The sequence below is a fragment of the Peromyscus eremicus genome, chromosome 11 (assembly GCF_949786415.1).
Source record: "Peromyscus eremicus chromosome 11, PerEre_H2_v1, whole genome shotgun sequence".
NCBI classification, from domain to species: domain Eukaryota; kingdom Metazoa; phylum Chordata; class Mammalia; order Rodentia; family Cricetidae; genus Peromyscus; species Peromyscus eremicus.
The window spans coordinates 346069-360339 of record NC_081427.1 but is presented as its reverse complement, the minus strand read 5'-3'; the positions used below and the strand labels follow the sequence as shown (position 1 = coordinate 360339).

The 14271-nt window shown below is 46.5% G+C and overlaps 1 protein-coding gene across 1 annotated transcript in view; it reads left to right on the top strand.

Moving 5' to 3' along the window:
- Slc9a3 (solute carrier family 9 member A3) overlaps nucleotides 1-14271 on the top strand; it is a 40905-nt gene that overhangs the window by 13987 nt on the left and 12647 nt on the right. Inside the window, exon 2 of the mRNA XM_059276648.1 lies at nucleotides 13153-13455. Coding sequence (XP_059132631.1) covers nucleotides 13153-13455 — 303 coding nt within the window. The remainder of the gene's footprint in view (nucleotides 1-13152; nucleotides 13456-14271) is intronic.

The following is a 14271-nucleotide window of genomic DNA, read 5'->3' as shown; positions in this document are numbered from 1 at the left end:
CATGTACCTCCTTTCAGTGTCACACTCTCCCTCAGCATGCTAGTGCCCATCATTCCCCTACTCTAGCCCTTTATGTTTGAGCATCTCTTGCCATTTCCCAAGAGTCTTAGAGTCCGTCCTTGGGAAGGGCCATGTGCTGGAGGTACAAAACCTCACTGGAACCTGGAACAGGGGTATGTCAGTGTTGTATCTGTGTGGAGAGCTCCCTACTTCTTTTAGGCCCATGCAAAAACCTTGGGAATAAAGACAATAAATGAGCCCTCTGGCCTTTCATTTTCTTTGGGTTCAAAAATAAAGTAATGCACTGGCTCTTTGGGGATCCAGTTTTCATCTTCACAACATCCACAAAAGATGAGATTGTCATCTTACACCAGGAAACTAAGTCCAAAGATAAAACTACCTATTAGGTAGTGGACAGGCAAGTCCTGGGAACAGAGAGCCCTTAGGTGTGCAGGGACCATGCCCTTCTGGCTCCACAGATAGGGGCTGTTTGTACCTTGCAGGGTCACCTTGCCCCAGGGAGGTAGGTGTTGGTGGGGGCCCTCAGGAGGCCCCTATGGGCTCTGAACCATTTGTCTCAGAGGAGCAACTAGCTGAAGGGTGGGCTGCTGGCGTGAAGTCTGACACTAACCCATCAACATTTTCACATACCAATGCCCAGTGTCTCAAACTCTGCCCTCAGGGAGGGCCTGTGCTTCTGGGACACTCTATGGCTTTTTTTTTTTTTAATCTTCAGAGTTCCAACTTATCATCTGCCTGTGCCATATGAACAGCAAAGCTCAGTAGTCCTGATGAGTTCCTGCTTTGTATCCAGGAAGTGAATGGTGACAAAGTCCTGACTTTGGAGACAAGTTATAAGCTCCCAGGTGGTAGTGACCATGACCATGTGAATGGGCACAGGCCCAATGAACAGCAGCCTTGGGACATTGCCACACAGTTTATCTGCACAAAAGAAGTTTTCAGAGAAAATGCTTTGCTGGAATTTTTCACATGAAGGTATGAAGGTCAGCAAGGTTCATACCTTCTCCCCCGCAGGGAGTATGCTTGTAAACTCTTTGTAGCTCTTAGAACATCCACCTGTGTCTCCTGTCCTTTAAGAATCTTTGCTTTAGTGAATTTTATGTCGATTTGACCTTGGGGTTACTCTTCTGTCAGGCCCATGTTCCTCTCACAGTGGCTTTCTGTGATATGACAGACTCTGTTCTTGAAAAGGAGGTGGCCCTGGCTTGCCTGGCCTCTGGCACTTTTCATGATTTAGGGAAGTCCTGGGTGGTGCCAGGCCACCTGTGTTGGCTTAGTTGTGAACTCTGCTCCTCCCGTCCTCATGTATGTTAGCTGCAGCCATCATAGCTGGGCTCAGTTACCCTGTCTCAATGCCACTGTGCACAGTTACCCTCCTGTACCGACTGAGTCTTGGTGTGCCTTGCCCACTGCTTACCCCTAATCTCCAGCCTGACAGTGGGTTCCCTTCCAAACTTGAAGGCCCTGGACTCAACCTCACACTGTCACCTGTGTAAAAGAACCTAAGACTACATTCTCTATCCAAGATCCCTACCAGGTACCCGGTGAGTCAGTTCTGCCCTTAGGGAGCTGATGGCCAGATAACTCATAATTTGTGAGGTTCTGGTAGGCACAGACAGGACAGGTTTGGAGGTCTATGTGAAAAGAAGACTAGGGACCTAAGGGCTCTTCTCTGGGCTTAAGGGACATGGGAAAAAAGTCACTCTGGCCATGTCTCATTGCTGTCTAGGAGCTGGTTGTATCTTTCACTTGCCTTTCAGTCTTTACATTTAAAACATGCAACCTGGTCAGCACTAAAGATTGAAGTTCAGGTCCTTGAGGTCCCCAAGGGATCTGCTTCAGAAAGCCAGGGCTTGTCCACAGTTCCCACCCGAGAGGCTTCCTTCAGTGCCATCTCATCCCATCATGATAAATAACAAGGATCTCCTGGAGGACTATGGGCTCAGGGAGGACCAGATATGATAGGAATGAGGGCAGAGCCTACAGTTATGGAGGCTACACAGAACCTCTAATTGCAGGGACCTCCTTGATGGGTGCCTAGCACATTGAAGCAACATAGGAAGGCACAGCCCCACTTCTCTACCATAGATACCTTAGTGAGCCAAAGCCCAGTCCATCCTACATTCCATGTGTCCAGCTCCTTAGGTCCTCTCAGGTAACCATTTGCTCAAGTGTTGGAGGAGAAACCAAGATAGTGGAGGTACTTCCTGAGTGCTGCCTCTGCCCTCAGATGACACTTGTGTGCCTGTCAGTATCCCAGCCACCCCCAACTTCTCCTGAAATGCCCACTGTTTATAGGAAGTATAAAAAATATATCTGCAACATCATAGAGATGTGGGTGCCCCTTGTGGGGAGGGTGCCCATGTCTGAGGTCCAGCCACTACAGGATGTGCTGGCAATGACCTTCCTACAAGTAGTATGAGGGACTTTGTCCCGCTCATCTGCAGCTTCCACACAGCACTATGTGGTTGTTGATAAACCAAAGGAAAAACAGAATTGCTGAGTGTTTTTGATCAGTTAGAATACCATTCATGGCATCTGCTTCAAAAGCATGATGTTCTAAAAGTGTAGTGCAGTGGAAAGTGAAATGAGGAGGGGTCCTGAGGACATCTGATACATCAAACAGAGTCAGGCTCCAGGCCTCTGTAAAACTACCCCAAAGACAGATGATCTCTGAGACAAAAGAGGCCACAGTGTTGGTAGACTTACAACAGACCTATGTTCTTTTCCTGTCCTTTGATGGGATAAAAACAAAAAGAAACAGTTATTTGTATTTACTATTTTCTCAGTTTTGGTTTTTAACTATTTGAATTTAATGGTCCTATAGAGTGTAACTTTTAAAAATTTACACTGTTTGAAGTTGGCAGAATTTCTCAACTCCATAAGCATGTCTCCTACCAAGCTGGGCCATTTTCTACTATTTTTTTTCAAAATTCTCTCATTGCTTGCTTTTCCCCTCATTCTAGAGCCCTGCTACACACATGCATTAGACCTTTTGATACTGCCCTGCAGACCATGGCATCTTCCCAATTAACAAAAGTATGTTTTCTCCTTCTATCTCAGGTTGTGTCATTTCGACTGGCCTACCTTCAAATTGCAAACTCTAGCTCCATTTCTATGCTGTGAAGTCAGTCTACACCTTTATTTCAGATATTGCATTCTTCAACTCCAGAATTTCCATTTGAATTTTTTGATAGCATATTCTAGGGGTCAAGAAACCATGATCCATGGACCAGTCACCTATTTATTTAAATAAAATTTTATTAGAACAAATCTTCACAGCCTTGCCCTTTTGTTTGCATATAATACAGCAGTGTTCTGCAGAGCTAATCATTTGTGTATCCCATGAATCTTGTGACATTACTATTTCTCTTTCAAAGAAAAATTGCTAATCTATATCCTACTCCAATTCTCAGATTGGTTATTTTTTCAAATAATTACATCTTCTTTGAATATTTTTACTGTTTTTAAAGCTGTTTTAAAGTCCTTATTTGATAGTCCCAGTGTCTGCATCACTGTGAGGTCCTCATCAGTTGTTTTATGGCTGGTCCTATTTTTCTACTTCTTCATATGTCTAATAATTTTTAATTGTGTCCAAGACACTGTGACTTATACCCTGCAGAGACTGTGTGCTACTATGTCCCTCTGGAGATAACTGCTTTTTAAGGTGATGGTCTGTTGTTCGAATCTTAGATGGTCTTACAATAAAAAACCCAGAGCCAGATATCAGGGTGAAAGCTGAAAGATCAGAGAAGCAGAACAGCCAGCCACTAGTTCTTACCTCTACGAAGTCCTCAGCCTAAAGAGAGTGAGTTCCTGTTTCCTCATGCCTTCTATACCTTTCTCTGCCCTGCCATATTACTTCCTGGGATCCAAGGCATGTGTGCTTCCTAAGCAAAGGCATGAGATCTCAAGTGCTGAGATTAAAAGTGTGTGCCACCACTGCCTGACCTCTATGTCTAATCTAGTGGCTGGCTCTGTTCTCCGATCCCCAGGCAAGTTTATTAGGGTACACAGTATGTCACCACAATGGTCTTGCCAGGCAACTGACCTTTGTGTGGACTGAAACTCCGAGTACTTTCTGTTCCTATTCTGACTGATATTTATTCTGCTTTTTAGCTCTAGTTGACAGCACGGGACCCACCATACTCCTGTGTCATTCACAGGAGATTACAGGAACTGACTGGTGGTTAGGATTTCTCAGAGACTATGAGGTTCCTGTATCGGGCTCTTTCCTTACTGAGCTTTGCTGCTCTCTTTTTATTTGCTGCTTGGATCTTTGTCTCCTAGTTTTCTAGCCAGTGGCCAGAAGGTTTCTGGTAGGCTCATCTGGTTGCTCAGCTGTGGCTGGGACCTGTGCTTAGGAAGATGCAGGATGGCGTGGAAGCCTCCAGGCTGTTCCTTCCTTAGGTTTGACTGTCCCTCCAGTTTTGGCCTGTTGTTTGTATGTTTCTCTCAAAGTTTGTAACTGTTATTTGTGGGTGAATTGGAACAACAGAAGCTGCTCCAGCACTCAATCATTAGACATGATTATTAAAACCCTTCTCTCAAGTTTTAAGTTACAGCCAATTGTGAGATCATAAAGTAAGCTGTGAGGCTGAGGATTTTGTAGAGGTAAGCTAGTGGCTGGCTGTTCTGCTTCTCTGATCTTTCAGCTTTCACCCCAATATCTGGCTCTGGCTTTGTTTTTTTTTTTTGTTTTGTTTTTTTGTTTTTTTTTTAATTAAAAGACCTTTTAAGATTTGTGTTACACTAAGCCTGGAAACTCACCATCTGTTGTAAGTGGTGGATTATAGGAGTAGCATGACCTCAAAGCAGGCTGAGGGTATGGTGGCTCTGGGGAGACACTTTGGAGAGGATGGGCAGGGCTGATACCTGGCTGGCTTCTGACTATACCGCAGGCCCAAGCTGTCCCCACTCTGTATACTTAATAAGCAGTTACCTGTCGCTGTTAAGGCACACATTTGTGGTCAGTACCATTAGAAACAAATGCCACATTGTAGATGCTTGCCATGTTGGTAGGCAGTACCCTGGGGCAACAGGATAAGCACAGGATGAGGCACTAGCCATGGGTCTCTTATGAGTACTTTCACCTGACTCTGAACTCCAGGCTCTGATGAACTACTTTACCTTATATTCTGTTTGAGTCAACACCCTACTCCAATCTTGTATAGTAACCCTCAGAAGCCACCAAAGGCAAGCAGTCCCCAAGTTTTCAGCTTGGAGCAGAATTTTGAGTTAGTTCAGGTCACAGTGGCTCTTTAAGGAACTGTACTTCAGCCTATCTGAGCAATTTTCCACAAAAATATTAGTTTTAGTAGATGTAAAATAGAGCTGTATGGTAATGGGGATATAAAATAAGTCAAAATATTAACTTACATAGTTGGTAGCCAATAAGGAGACCCCACAAACACATGAAGGGCTCTGGAGCCATCTCTCAGTACAGATCTGTGGGGCTGCAGAAGAACCTTGCTTCTGTTGCTTGCCATGGCTTAGAGCAGAAGGAGATACTGCTTTCCTGGAAAGCCACCGACATTTTACCAGTTTAGAAATGAGCAGTGTTTCTCTAGATTTTGTAAATGAACAGTGCTGAAAATACCTTGCCATTTGTAAGCAGCATGGCTAGACTTTAGAATGTTGTTCTCCAAACTTATCAGGCCTGAAGAAGGCCTGGCTCATAGAGGGGCTCCCTGCCTACAACAGGAGAAACCAGGTCCACCCTGACCAGGGTGAATTGCCTAGTGGGATGCAGGCAGGAGGAGGAATTGGCTAGACTCCAGGTGAACTATAAATATCTTTACCTCCTGCCCTGGAGCTGTACCTGACATACTTACTGAAATTCTTGCAAGGTGCCCAGTGGGCTCAGCCGAGAACAGAAGTAATATTGAGGTCAGAAAAACAGGGTCTTCTGTGTGCAGGCGAGGCAGCTGGTCTGACTTGCTGGCTTTACAGTAGACTCTGGCCCTTTTCCGTGGTTCACTTGAGGATCTTGTGTCTAGTGTGTGAATGTGCTTATGCCATTTATGTGCTTGTCTCTATGTACCCACATGAGCACAGGAAACTGCACATGCATGTGTAAGCTCATGTCTGACCCTGACCTGCTCTGCTGCACAAGGAGGGGGCCCGTGTCAGGCGCTTCCCCTTCTTTCCTCTGGGCAGGTTTTCACTGCTCGGTCCAGTTGCTCTGTTAGGCAGAGTTTAATTCTCTAAGGCTTGTACCTGTTAAAGTAAAACCAAGGGATTTACTGTGCTGCTGCATTTGCAAGGACTCAGCTAAATCTGCCTATCACCTTGAAAGATCCTTGGCAGTGGGGCTGACTCTGGGCCTGACCAAGGCCTGTCCCCAGCTGCATTGCTAAAGTGTGAGGGGGTCAGGGTCAGCTGGTGTCTCCCTGAGAAGTGTCTGCTCTTCCTGGTGCCTAGTCCCAAAGTATCTGTTTATGAATGCTTAGACCTTTCACTTCAGTCAGAGAGTGTAATTATAACTAAAGCATTTGCTGTCTGTTGTCACCATCAGATGGCTGTACCATTTTGTGCTTAATTAACTGTGACTCTGAGCCTCAGCAATAAGTTACTCATGGGCTTGGATGTCCTTCTATTATACCTGCCCAGTGGAATATCCTCAGCTGACACCGGGGATCAGGACCCAACTCTACCCTCTCTGGTTTTCTTGTTCCTAGAATATTTTATTTGTTCTCTAAGGAGACCCTCTCCCTGTTGCCTGTTGTTACTGGCTCTTGTTTCTATGAAGCTTGCTTTAGTTCTGGCTTTGGCAGTTACATAACTGAGCCCAACCCCAGTAGAATACATTCTGATAGATTCTGGACCATTGTCAATCCCTGGGACAGCAAATGCAGCAGGGTGTTTGCTCTTTCTGTCTCAGGGTCTCAGATATCCTCTGCTGCTGTTCTGGTCAGCTTTCTATCACTATAACAAAAGCCTGAGATGAACTATTTATCAGGATAAATAACTTATTTAGGTTCGTGGCTCTGGAGGTTCCAGGCCCTGCTTGGCCTATTGCTCTTGAACCATGGCAACAAATCTTGACAGAAACATGTTATGCAATCAAGCAAAACCTCTAACCTCATGGCTAGGGGCATAAAGAAACAAAGGAGAGGGGCTAGAGAAATGGCTTAGGGGTTAACAGTACTTACTGCTCTTGTAGAGGACTCAAATTCCATTCCCAGTACCCATATCAGGTAGCTTGAAAACTCTTGTAACTTCAGTTCTAGGGCATTTGGTGCCCTCTGGCCTCTGTGTGGCACACATAAAAACACATGCAGTTACACATATACACATAAATGAAAATAAAACAAATCTTTAAAAAGAAAGGAAAAAATAAAGGAGAGTAAGCTGTCATAAACTCCCTCAAGGCTAGACTTCCCATGATCTAGGCTTCTACCTTCTACAAGCTCTATAACAGCACCATCCTGGGAGCCAAGCTTTTATCTCATAGCCTTTGGGTATGTTTAGGATGTAAAGCCCAGCACAGCTCTTATAGCCTATAGGCCACACTTTCCCTAACGGCTAGTGGACTTGAGAATTTCAGTGTAGAAGGCCACACTACATGGCTAATCCTCATGTCAGCCACCCAGCTCCTGTCCTGTGCAGTAGATGGGCTGTGTGTGTGTGTGTGTGTGTGTGTGTGTGTGTGTGCGTGCGCGCGCGCGCGCGCGCGCGTGCGTGTGTCTGGCTCTCCCCTGTGGGGAAGAAATTCTCCTTCTATTCTGTACAGCATCTCCATGCCCCCAATACTAGGCTTTCAGGCAACATAAGAACCAGTCATACACAGACAAAGACCATCATTGTGAAGAGCCACTGAAACCTCCTCCTTAGGCTCCACCAGGTCCTCCTCCTGCCTTGCTTCCTCAAAAGCCACAATGCAGGAGCAGCAGCACCTACTTCTCAGATTGTACTGGTGCACCAGATGGTAGACACATCTGTGATATGGGCAGAGGGTACAGGAGGGAAGAAAGGCCTGGTATATAGTGTACATTTCACCAGCAACCTGCAACCTACATTGTCATCCCTAAGGCAACAGACCACAGCAGAAATGCACCCAGCACCTTGGAAGAAGCTGGTCCAGACCCACTATAACTCATACTTGAGTCATACAGGCCCTTCCTGTATGTGAATGACATCAGACCCGTGTGGCCAACTACAGATCTTCACCCTTACAGCACCAGGAAGCAGGTACTACTTACTGTAGGATTGCTCTGTAGTAGCTGGCTTACTAATTTCTAAAATGCTCATTATGTCTGTAATTGTTGAGCTACTAGCAAATTGCTACTTAAAGCCAATTGAACCTCTGGCTTAAGTAGCTAATTACAATGCAGATTGCTGGTTAGGAGGTAGTCATAGGGACACACAAGAGCCAGCACAGACTAGGCTGCTCTAGGCTGTGACAAGTGGGCCCTATGGGCCCCAATCCAGGTATTCTACCACTGAGTGAGGATGATCCCAGCCTAGAGCAGATGATTAATTGCCAGCCCAGGGCCACTGAGGCCCAGAGCAAGATCTCTGAGATTTTGCCCTATGGTCATGGCAAAACTGGCTACAGAAGAATGAGGAGTAGAGGAGGCATCCAGCCCAGAAGAACACACAGGCCCCAGAAAAGGTGGCTGAGGTCAGTAGAAAAGCTGTTCAAGTCCGGCAGGAACACAATGCACAGAGATTGCTCAGGGGCAACTAGTGACACCATGAACCAGGAAAGTTTCCAGACCCAGGGAAGATGAACAACACCCCAGATTCACCAGATCCAGGGTCAGAGTATAGATTCCAGAACCTAGAGTCCATTGCTAGACAAAGATAACCTGGGTATGATTTCAAAGCCTTGAGAATGGTGCGTGAGCCCACCAAAGTCAGGACTGAGAAATGAATGAGAACAGCAGGAAGCAGCGAGAGATGGCTCAGCTCACAGAACTGCACGGTGAATAGTGTGAGACTTTTCAGTGAAAATGAGATGATGAGAGGGACGTAGGGAAGGAAGCCTGGGACCGTCCAGGTGTGGATGCCTGCTGCTCCGTTTCAAACCATTGCAGGAACTGCCAGTACCTCCACTCCACCAGTTCATGGAGAACTACCAAAGGTCATGGAGCCAGCCACCTGCTCTGGAGTTCAGGAAGCTCCCTGGAAATAGAAGAAACAAAAACCACAGGCTGAAAGTGGGGGCATTCATGTTAAGATCTGTCCTCAGGTCATTCTTAAGGATGAAACGAGTCTTTTACAGAAAACTTGTGGCATTGAAAATAAAATGAGCAGAACAGACTGACCTGATCCCTTCCTGAAGCACCAGGAGCAATGTCCACTTGAGGTTCCAGGAACAGATTACCCAGAATACATCAAGGCAAACCCTGATAGGACCAGGACATATCAGGCCTACACGAGCATGCTTGAAAGGATGGTTGTGGACAGTCAAGGAAGGGATCAGGATTTTACAGCTCAGTTTATGAAAAGAATTAGCACCCAAATGAAGAAGCTATCAAATTCTGTAAATAACAGCTCACAGACAATAACAGGAAGTATCTTAAACATGAAAAGATAGCCAGCACCCACAAATAGTAAAAGAAAGCAGGGTTCAGTCCCCAATGAGATATTGGACTATGAGGTAGGCAGGGGGCAGCAGCACTCTTGAAGGAGACACTTTGGACCTAAGAACATATATATAGTCCATCACTCTTCTGGCTTCTTTCATGTGTGGAAATGTATATTAAAAGTTGGTCCTTCTATCACAGAGATGGCAAAGGACAGAGGTACATCCTATCTACACCATACACAGATGGATGTTCAGAGAAATGAAGAGGTTATCATTTTCCTGGGATTTTTCAGGGCCTACTTCCAAAGAAGAGCAGGTGATCTGAAGCCAGCCTGTCTTCCATTTACCTATACTCCAGTTGTTGAGATCTTACAGTGACCAGCAACCACACAGAAGGGATTAGCTGATAATGTCTAAAGGGCAGACTTGCCTTGTTGTTCTAGAGATAAGAATGGCTCTGGTACCTTCCCTAGTCTCAGCTGTCAAAGGGAACTCCACAGAGGTGAGATAATTGTGGTCTATAATATGGAGAGAGGGTGTAGGAAAAGACCAAAGTCCTGAGCAGAAGGCAACCTCACAGCTTGGGTGTGGTCAGAGCTCAGAGGTTTTCTGGTCCCTGTTCATGGCCCTTCATCAAAGAGTCTCACACTTTAGTGACTCAAAGGGCACAGGCCACCAGCTTTCTCAGTAGGGCATGGCAGAAACATGACCCCCCAACTGGAGCCAGTTCAGGGTGTGAAGAAAGGCAGGACATGCATATGGACTCTGTGGCTTCTACACAGCTTCTGGTACACATGGGTCTTGTGGGATTGGAGGACAGAGATAAGGTAAGGCATGGCTTCCACCCTTGAAAAAGAAGTTGAACCACAACCAGAACACATGGGAAGCTATGGTCATGGAGCAGCTGCTGCCAATCTTTGAGGAAACAGGGGCTCCAGACATTTCTGAACACAGCCTTTGGACCCAGGTCTCAACTTTTGTAGTTAGTAGTAAGACGACTCAGAGAGGTGGAATGCCAAGGCATAGGTTCTTAGAATTCCTCTGGCTTCACAGTCTTACCCCATGGTCCACAGGAACTCCTCAGCACAACTCCTTTGGGTCTAAGAATGCAGAGCCCTAGGATGGTTCAGGACCTGCTGGGTCTGGGAGTCCCAAGCTTGTTGTCAAATCTTGCTGGAATTCTTGGGATGCCCTTGCCCATAGCCATAGATAGGGTCCAGAGTGAGGAGGCAAGCTTTCTGTGTGCAGATAGTGATGCCACACATATTTGTCCCCAGCTCCCTGTGGGCAGCACATATTTAAGATCTTCTCATCCATATCATGGCCTCTCCTTGGAGTAGAGACAGCACCAGACCTTCCAGATATTTTCCTGCTTGTGGCCCTGGTACCTCAAAAGACTGTATAACCCTGGGCAGGGCCCCAAGAAATCAAGAAATTTCCCTGGGCAACCCCCCTTCAGCAGCTTCCCTCATTCTGAGCTGGTACCTTCTCTTATAGACTTGTCTCAGGCATCCAGCATGGTCTGGACATTACATCATGTTTGTGGGCTTGCCCAGCCTTTAGTTACAGGACAGGCCAATAGTTAGCTCCACCTTGTATTAGTGAAACTCTCAGAGGGGAGAAGAGAAACTTGATTCAAATTGGTAAGATGTGCACCTGGGGTGGGGGAAGCATCTGTGGAGCACAGGCAGACAGTCCTTCAAACCCCCAAAGCACAACCCACCTGTCTGTGCCAGCTAAAACCTGACCCTCCCTGGAACTCAGAGTCTGGACTGGTGACTACAGGTGGTAACCAATGATGTGACACAGTCTCTGTTATGTTGGTGATTTCTGGTGATAGGCTAGAAGGTTGATATTGAGGTGCCAACCTGATCTCACACTTGCTTCTCTCCAGGCTTGGAAAGGGCTTAGGCATCATTTTATGTAGTTCAGGACTGTCATGGTTAAGGACAGTAGCAACCTCCACCCCATGGGTGGAGGGGCCCACCTAATCCCTGCAATCTCTGCAATCATCTGTGGAGAAACCAGCCAGGGAGCCCTGTCCAGGCTATCCAGTTTAGAAGGGTGGGTCCAAAAACATCCTGCAGGCCCCACCATCATCAGACCAATCAGAAAATGCTTTTTCTGAGATCAGACTCTGGTTGATTACCATACTACCTGGCCTGAGAGGGATTTTGGATGTTTGCAGGTAGGGGTGGGGAGTGGGGGGCTGGGGGAGCACACACACTTTTTTTTTTTTTTTTTAGATTTCAGAGATATCATCAACATAACAGCTTTGGTGAATAAATTTGATTGTACAAAACATTTCTTAAGCCAAAGGAGGCAGCCTTGTCTGTCAGCATTCCAACTGTGTTAAAATCAGGCTTAGCTTAGGAATTATAATCACCTTTCCTTTGAGTACAATCAGACACAAGATTCACGGAAATTGCTGTGCTTCTTTACAGGGCGGAGCTGAGCACCTGTCAAACTCTAGCAGGGTTGATGATGGCTGAGGAGACTGAGGGATCTGAAGGGCCTGAGGTGGGTGGCCACAGGTTTCCTGCAAGCTTGAATATCAGGAAGTCAACCAGGTTCTGCCTGGGGTTCTGGAGACCCTTGCTGTAGGAGCTGCTACTCCTAAATGGCTGTGACCCCAAAGGAGTAATGGGGGACATGAGGAGCATGGGTCTCCTAAAGGTGACTGCAAAGGAACAAATTTAACCTCAGGAACAGCCAGGTCAAATTGGAGGGGGTTCCTACCTGGGGGGCAAGGGATGTCCATCTGTCCAACTTAGGTCACTTCCTCTCAGTTGCTATGTAGCCTCCACCTGTGGAGTCTGTCATGGGGTGGGAGGTTCTGTCATCCAGTGCACAAACTTTGTCACCCTTGTGTGAACATGGAAATTCCAAAAGGTAGAGACCTGGCTTGGTATGGCTGAGCTCTATCCAGCTCTTGGCCTTGGCTCTGTCTATGTGTGCCAGAAGGACCTTCTCATCATCAACATTGCTCTCATCCACCATCAGCTGTGGGTGGCTGGGGAGACAGAAAACTTTACATTATCCAGGTACCAAGGAAGAGGTCCATCTATTGCAGCGGTTCTCAGCCTTCCTGATGCTGCAACCCTTTAATACAGTCCTCATGCTATGGTTGGTGACCCCCAACCATACAATTATAGTTCTTGCTACTTCATGTAGCATGAATCTTAAAGGTACTTATTAATAAAATCAAACCTGGAGCCGGTATTGGGGTGAATGCTGGAAGATCAGAGACGCAGAACAAGCCACAGCTGTAATTTTACTACTTTATGAATTTAATGTAAATATCTGTGTTTTCTAATGGTTTGGGGGGTTGTGACCCACAGATTGAGAACCACTGATAGCAGCTCTTACAGGAAGGGTCTTCAAAACCCTGGGTGGAAACTAGTTGGCTTCTTGATAATCAAGCTTGCAAGAAACCAGTGACCACACTGATCTCATGGATACCTTGCTGGGGTGTGTGTATGTGTGTCTTCCCCGACCCCTCCCATTCCTCTGGGGGACTTTATCTCCAGATCTTCTCTTTGCCATTGTGGTCCCTTATAAGCCCTGATCTTCCTGACCCTCTTTCCTTCCCACAGTCTTTCACCTGTCCCACAAGGTCACCAGTATCGTCCCTGAGAGCGCTCTGCTCATCGTTCTGGGCCTGGTGCTAGGCGGCATCGTCTGGGCAGCTGACCACATTGCCTCCTTCACACTCACACCCACGCTCTTCTTCTTCTACCTGCTGCCCCCTATTGTGTTGGATGCTGGATACTTCATGCCCAATCGACTCTTCTTTGGTAACCTGGGCACCATTCTGCTATATGCTGTCATTGGCACTATATGGAATGCAGCCACCACAGGATTGTCCCTCTATGGTGTCTTCCTCAGTGGCCTAATGGGTAAGTCTATATATTGCCCTCTGGGTGAGTTCAAGTTACTCTGCTGAGCCAAGGTAAGGGTGCAGATCACAGATGTAGAAGGGTTGGGTCTAAGGATGATGGGCATTGTCTCTGGGAACTACTTATGTAAATAGCCTGGTATTTGTAAGAAGGTTCAGTTTATAATTAGCTTCCTTGGGACATCTGCAAGCTAAAGTTTTTGTGTCATGTTCAGAACAGATTTGTGACCACACAGCCTAGTAGAGTGGGTAGGTATGCATAGGCAGCTGCTCTTACTCCTGTCATAGTTGGCAGAGTGGTGTAAACCAGCAGAGATGAAAATGGACTGTTCCTAGACTCATGAGTGAATTACAGAGTAGAGCACCCCAAAGTCTTGAGTGGTTTTGTGCTGTTTCTGCTCAAATTTGCTAGTGATTACTCCACTTAGCCTTGGTTACCTCCTGGGAACCCCCCATCCTCTGTGCTGAATCTTTGTTCAGCAGGAAGGCAGTAGGTGATGCCTGAACAGAAGTGAGTAGGTGTTCACAGGAGGACTCAGAGTCGGGACTTTCCCTTTGGCACATTCACTGAGTGAATGAGGCCCTTGAAATCCTAGAGACCAATGAGAAACAGGGATCAGTAAACCCAGGAACTATCAATTTCTTGGGATCTTATCATTTTAGATAAGTCTAAAATAAGACTCCCTTGAGTCTCTGCTGTCCAGCATCACCAGATACCCCAAGGGTAAGGACCTGTCTGGCTTCTAAAACTAGGCATCCTGCTGTGGGGTGGGTACTGCTGGTCACGTTGGTGATGCCATAAGGTAATGGGACACAT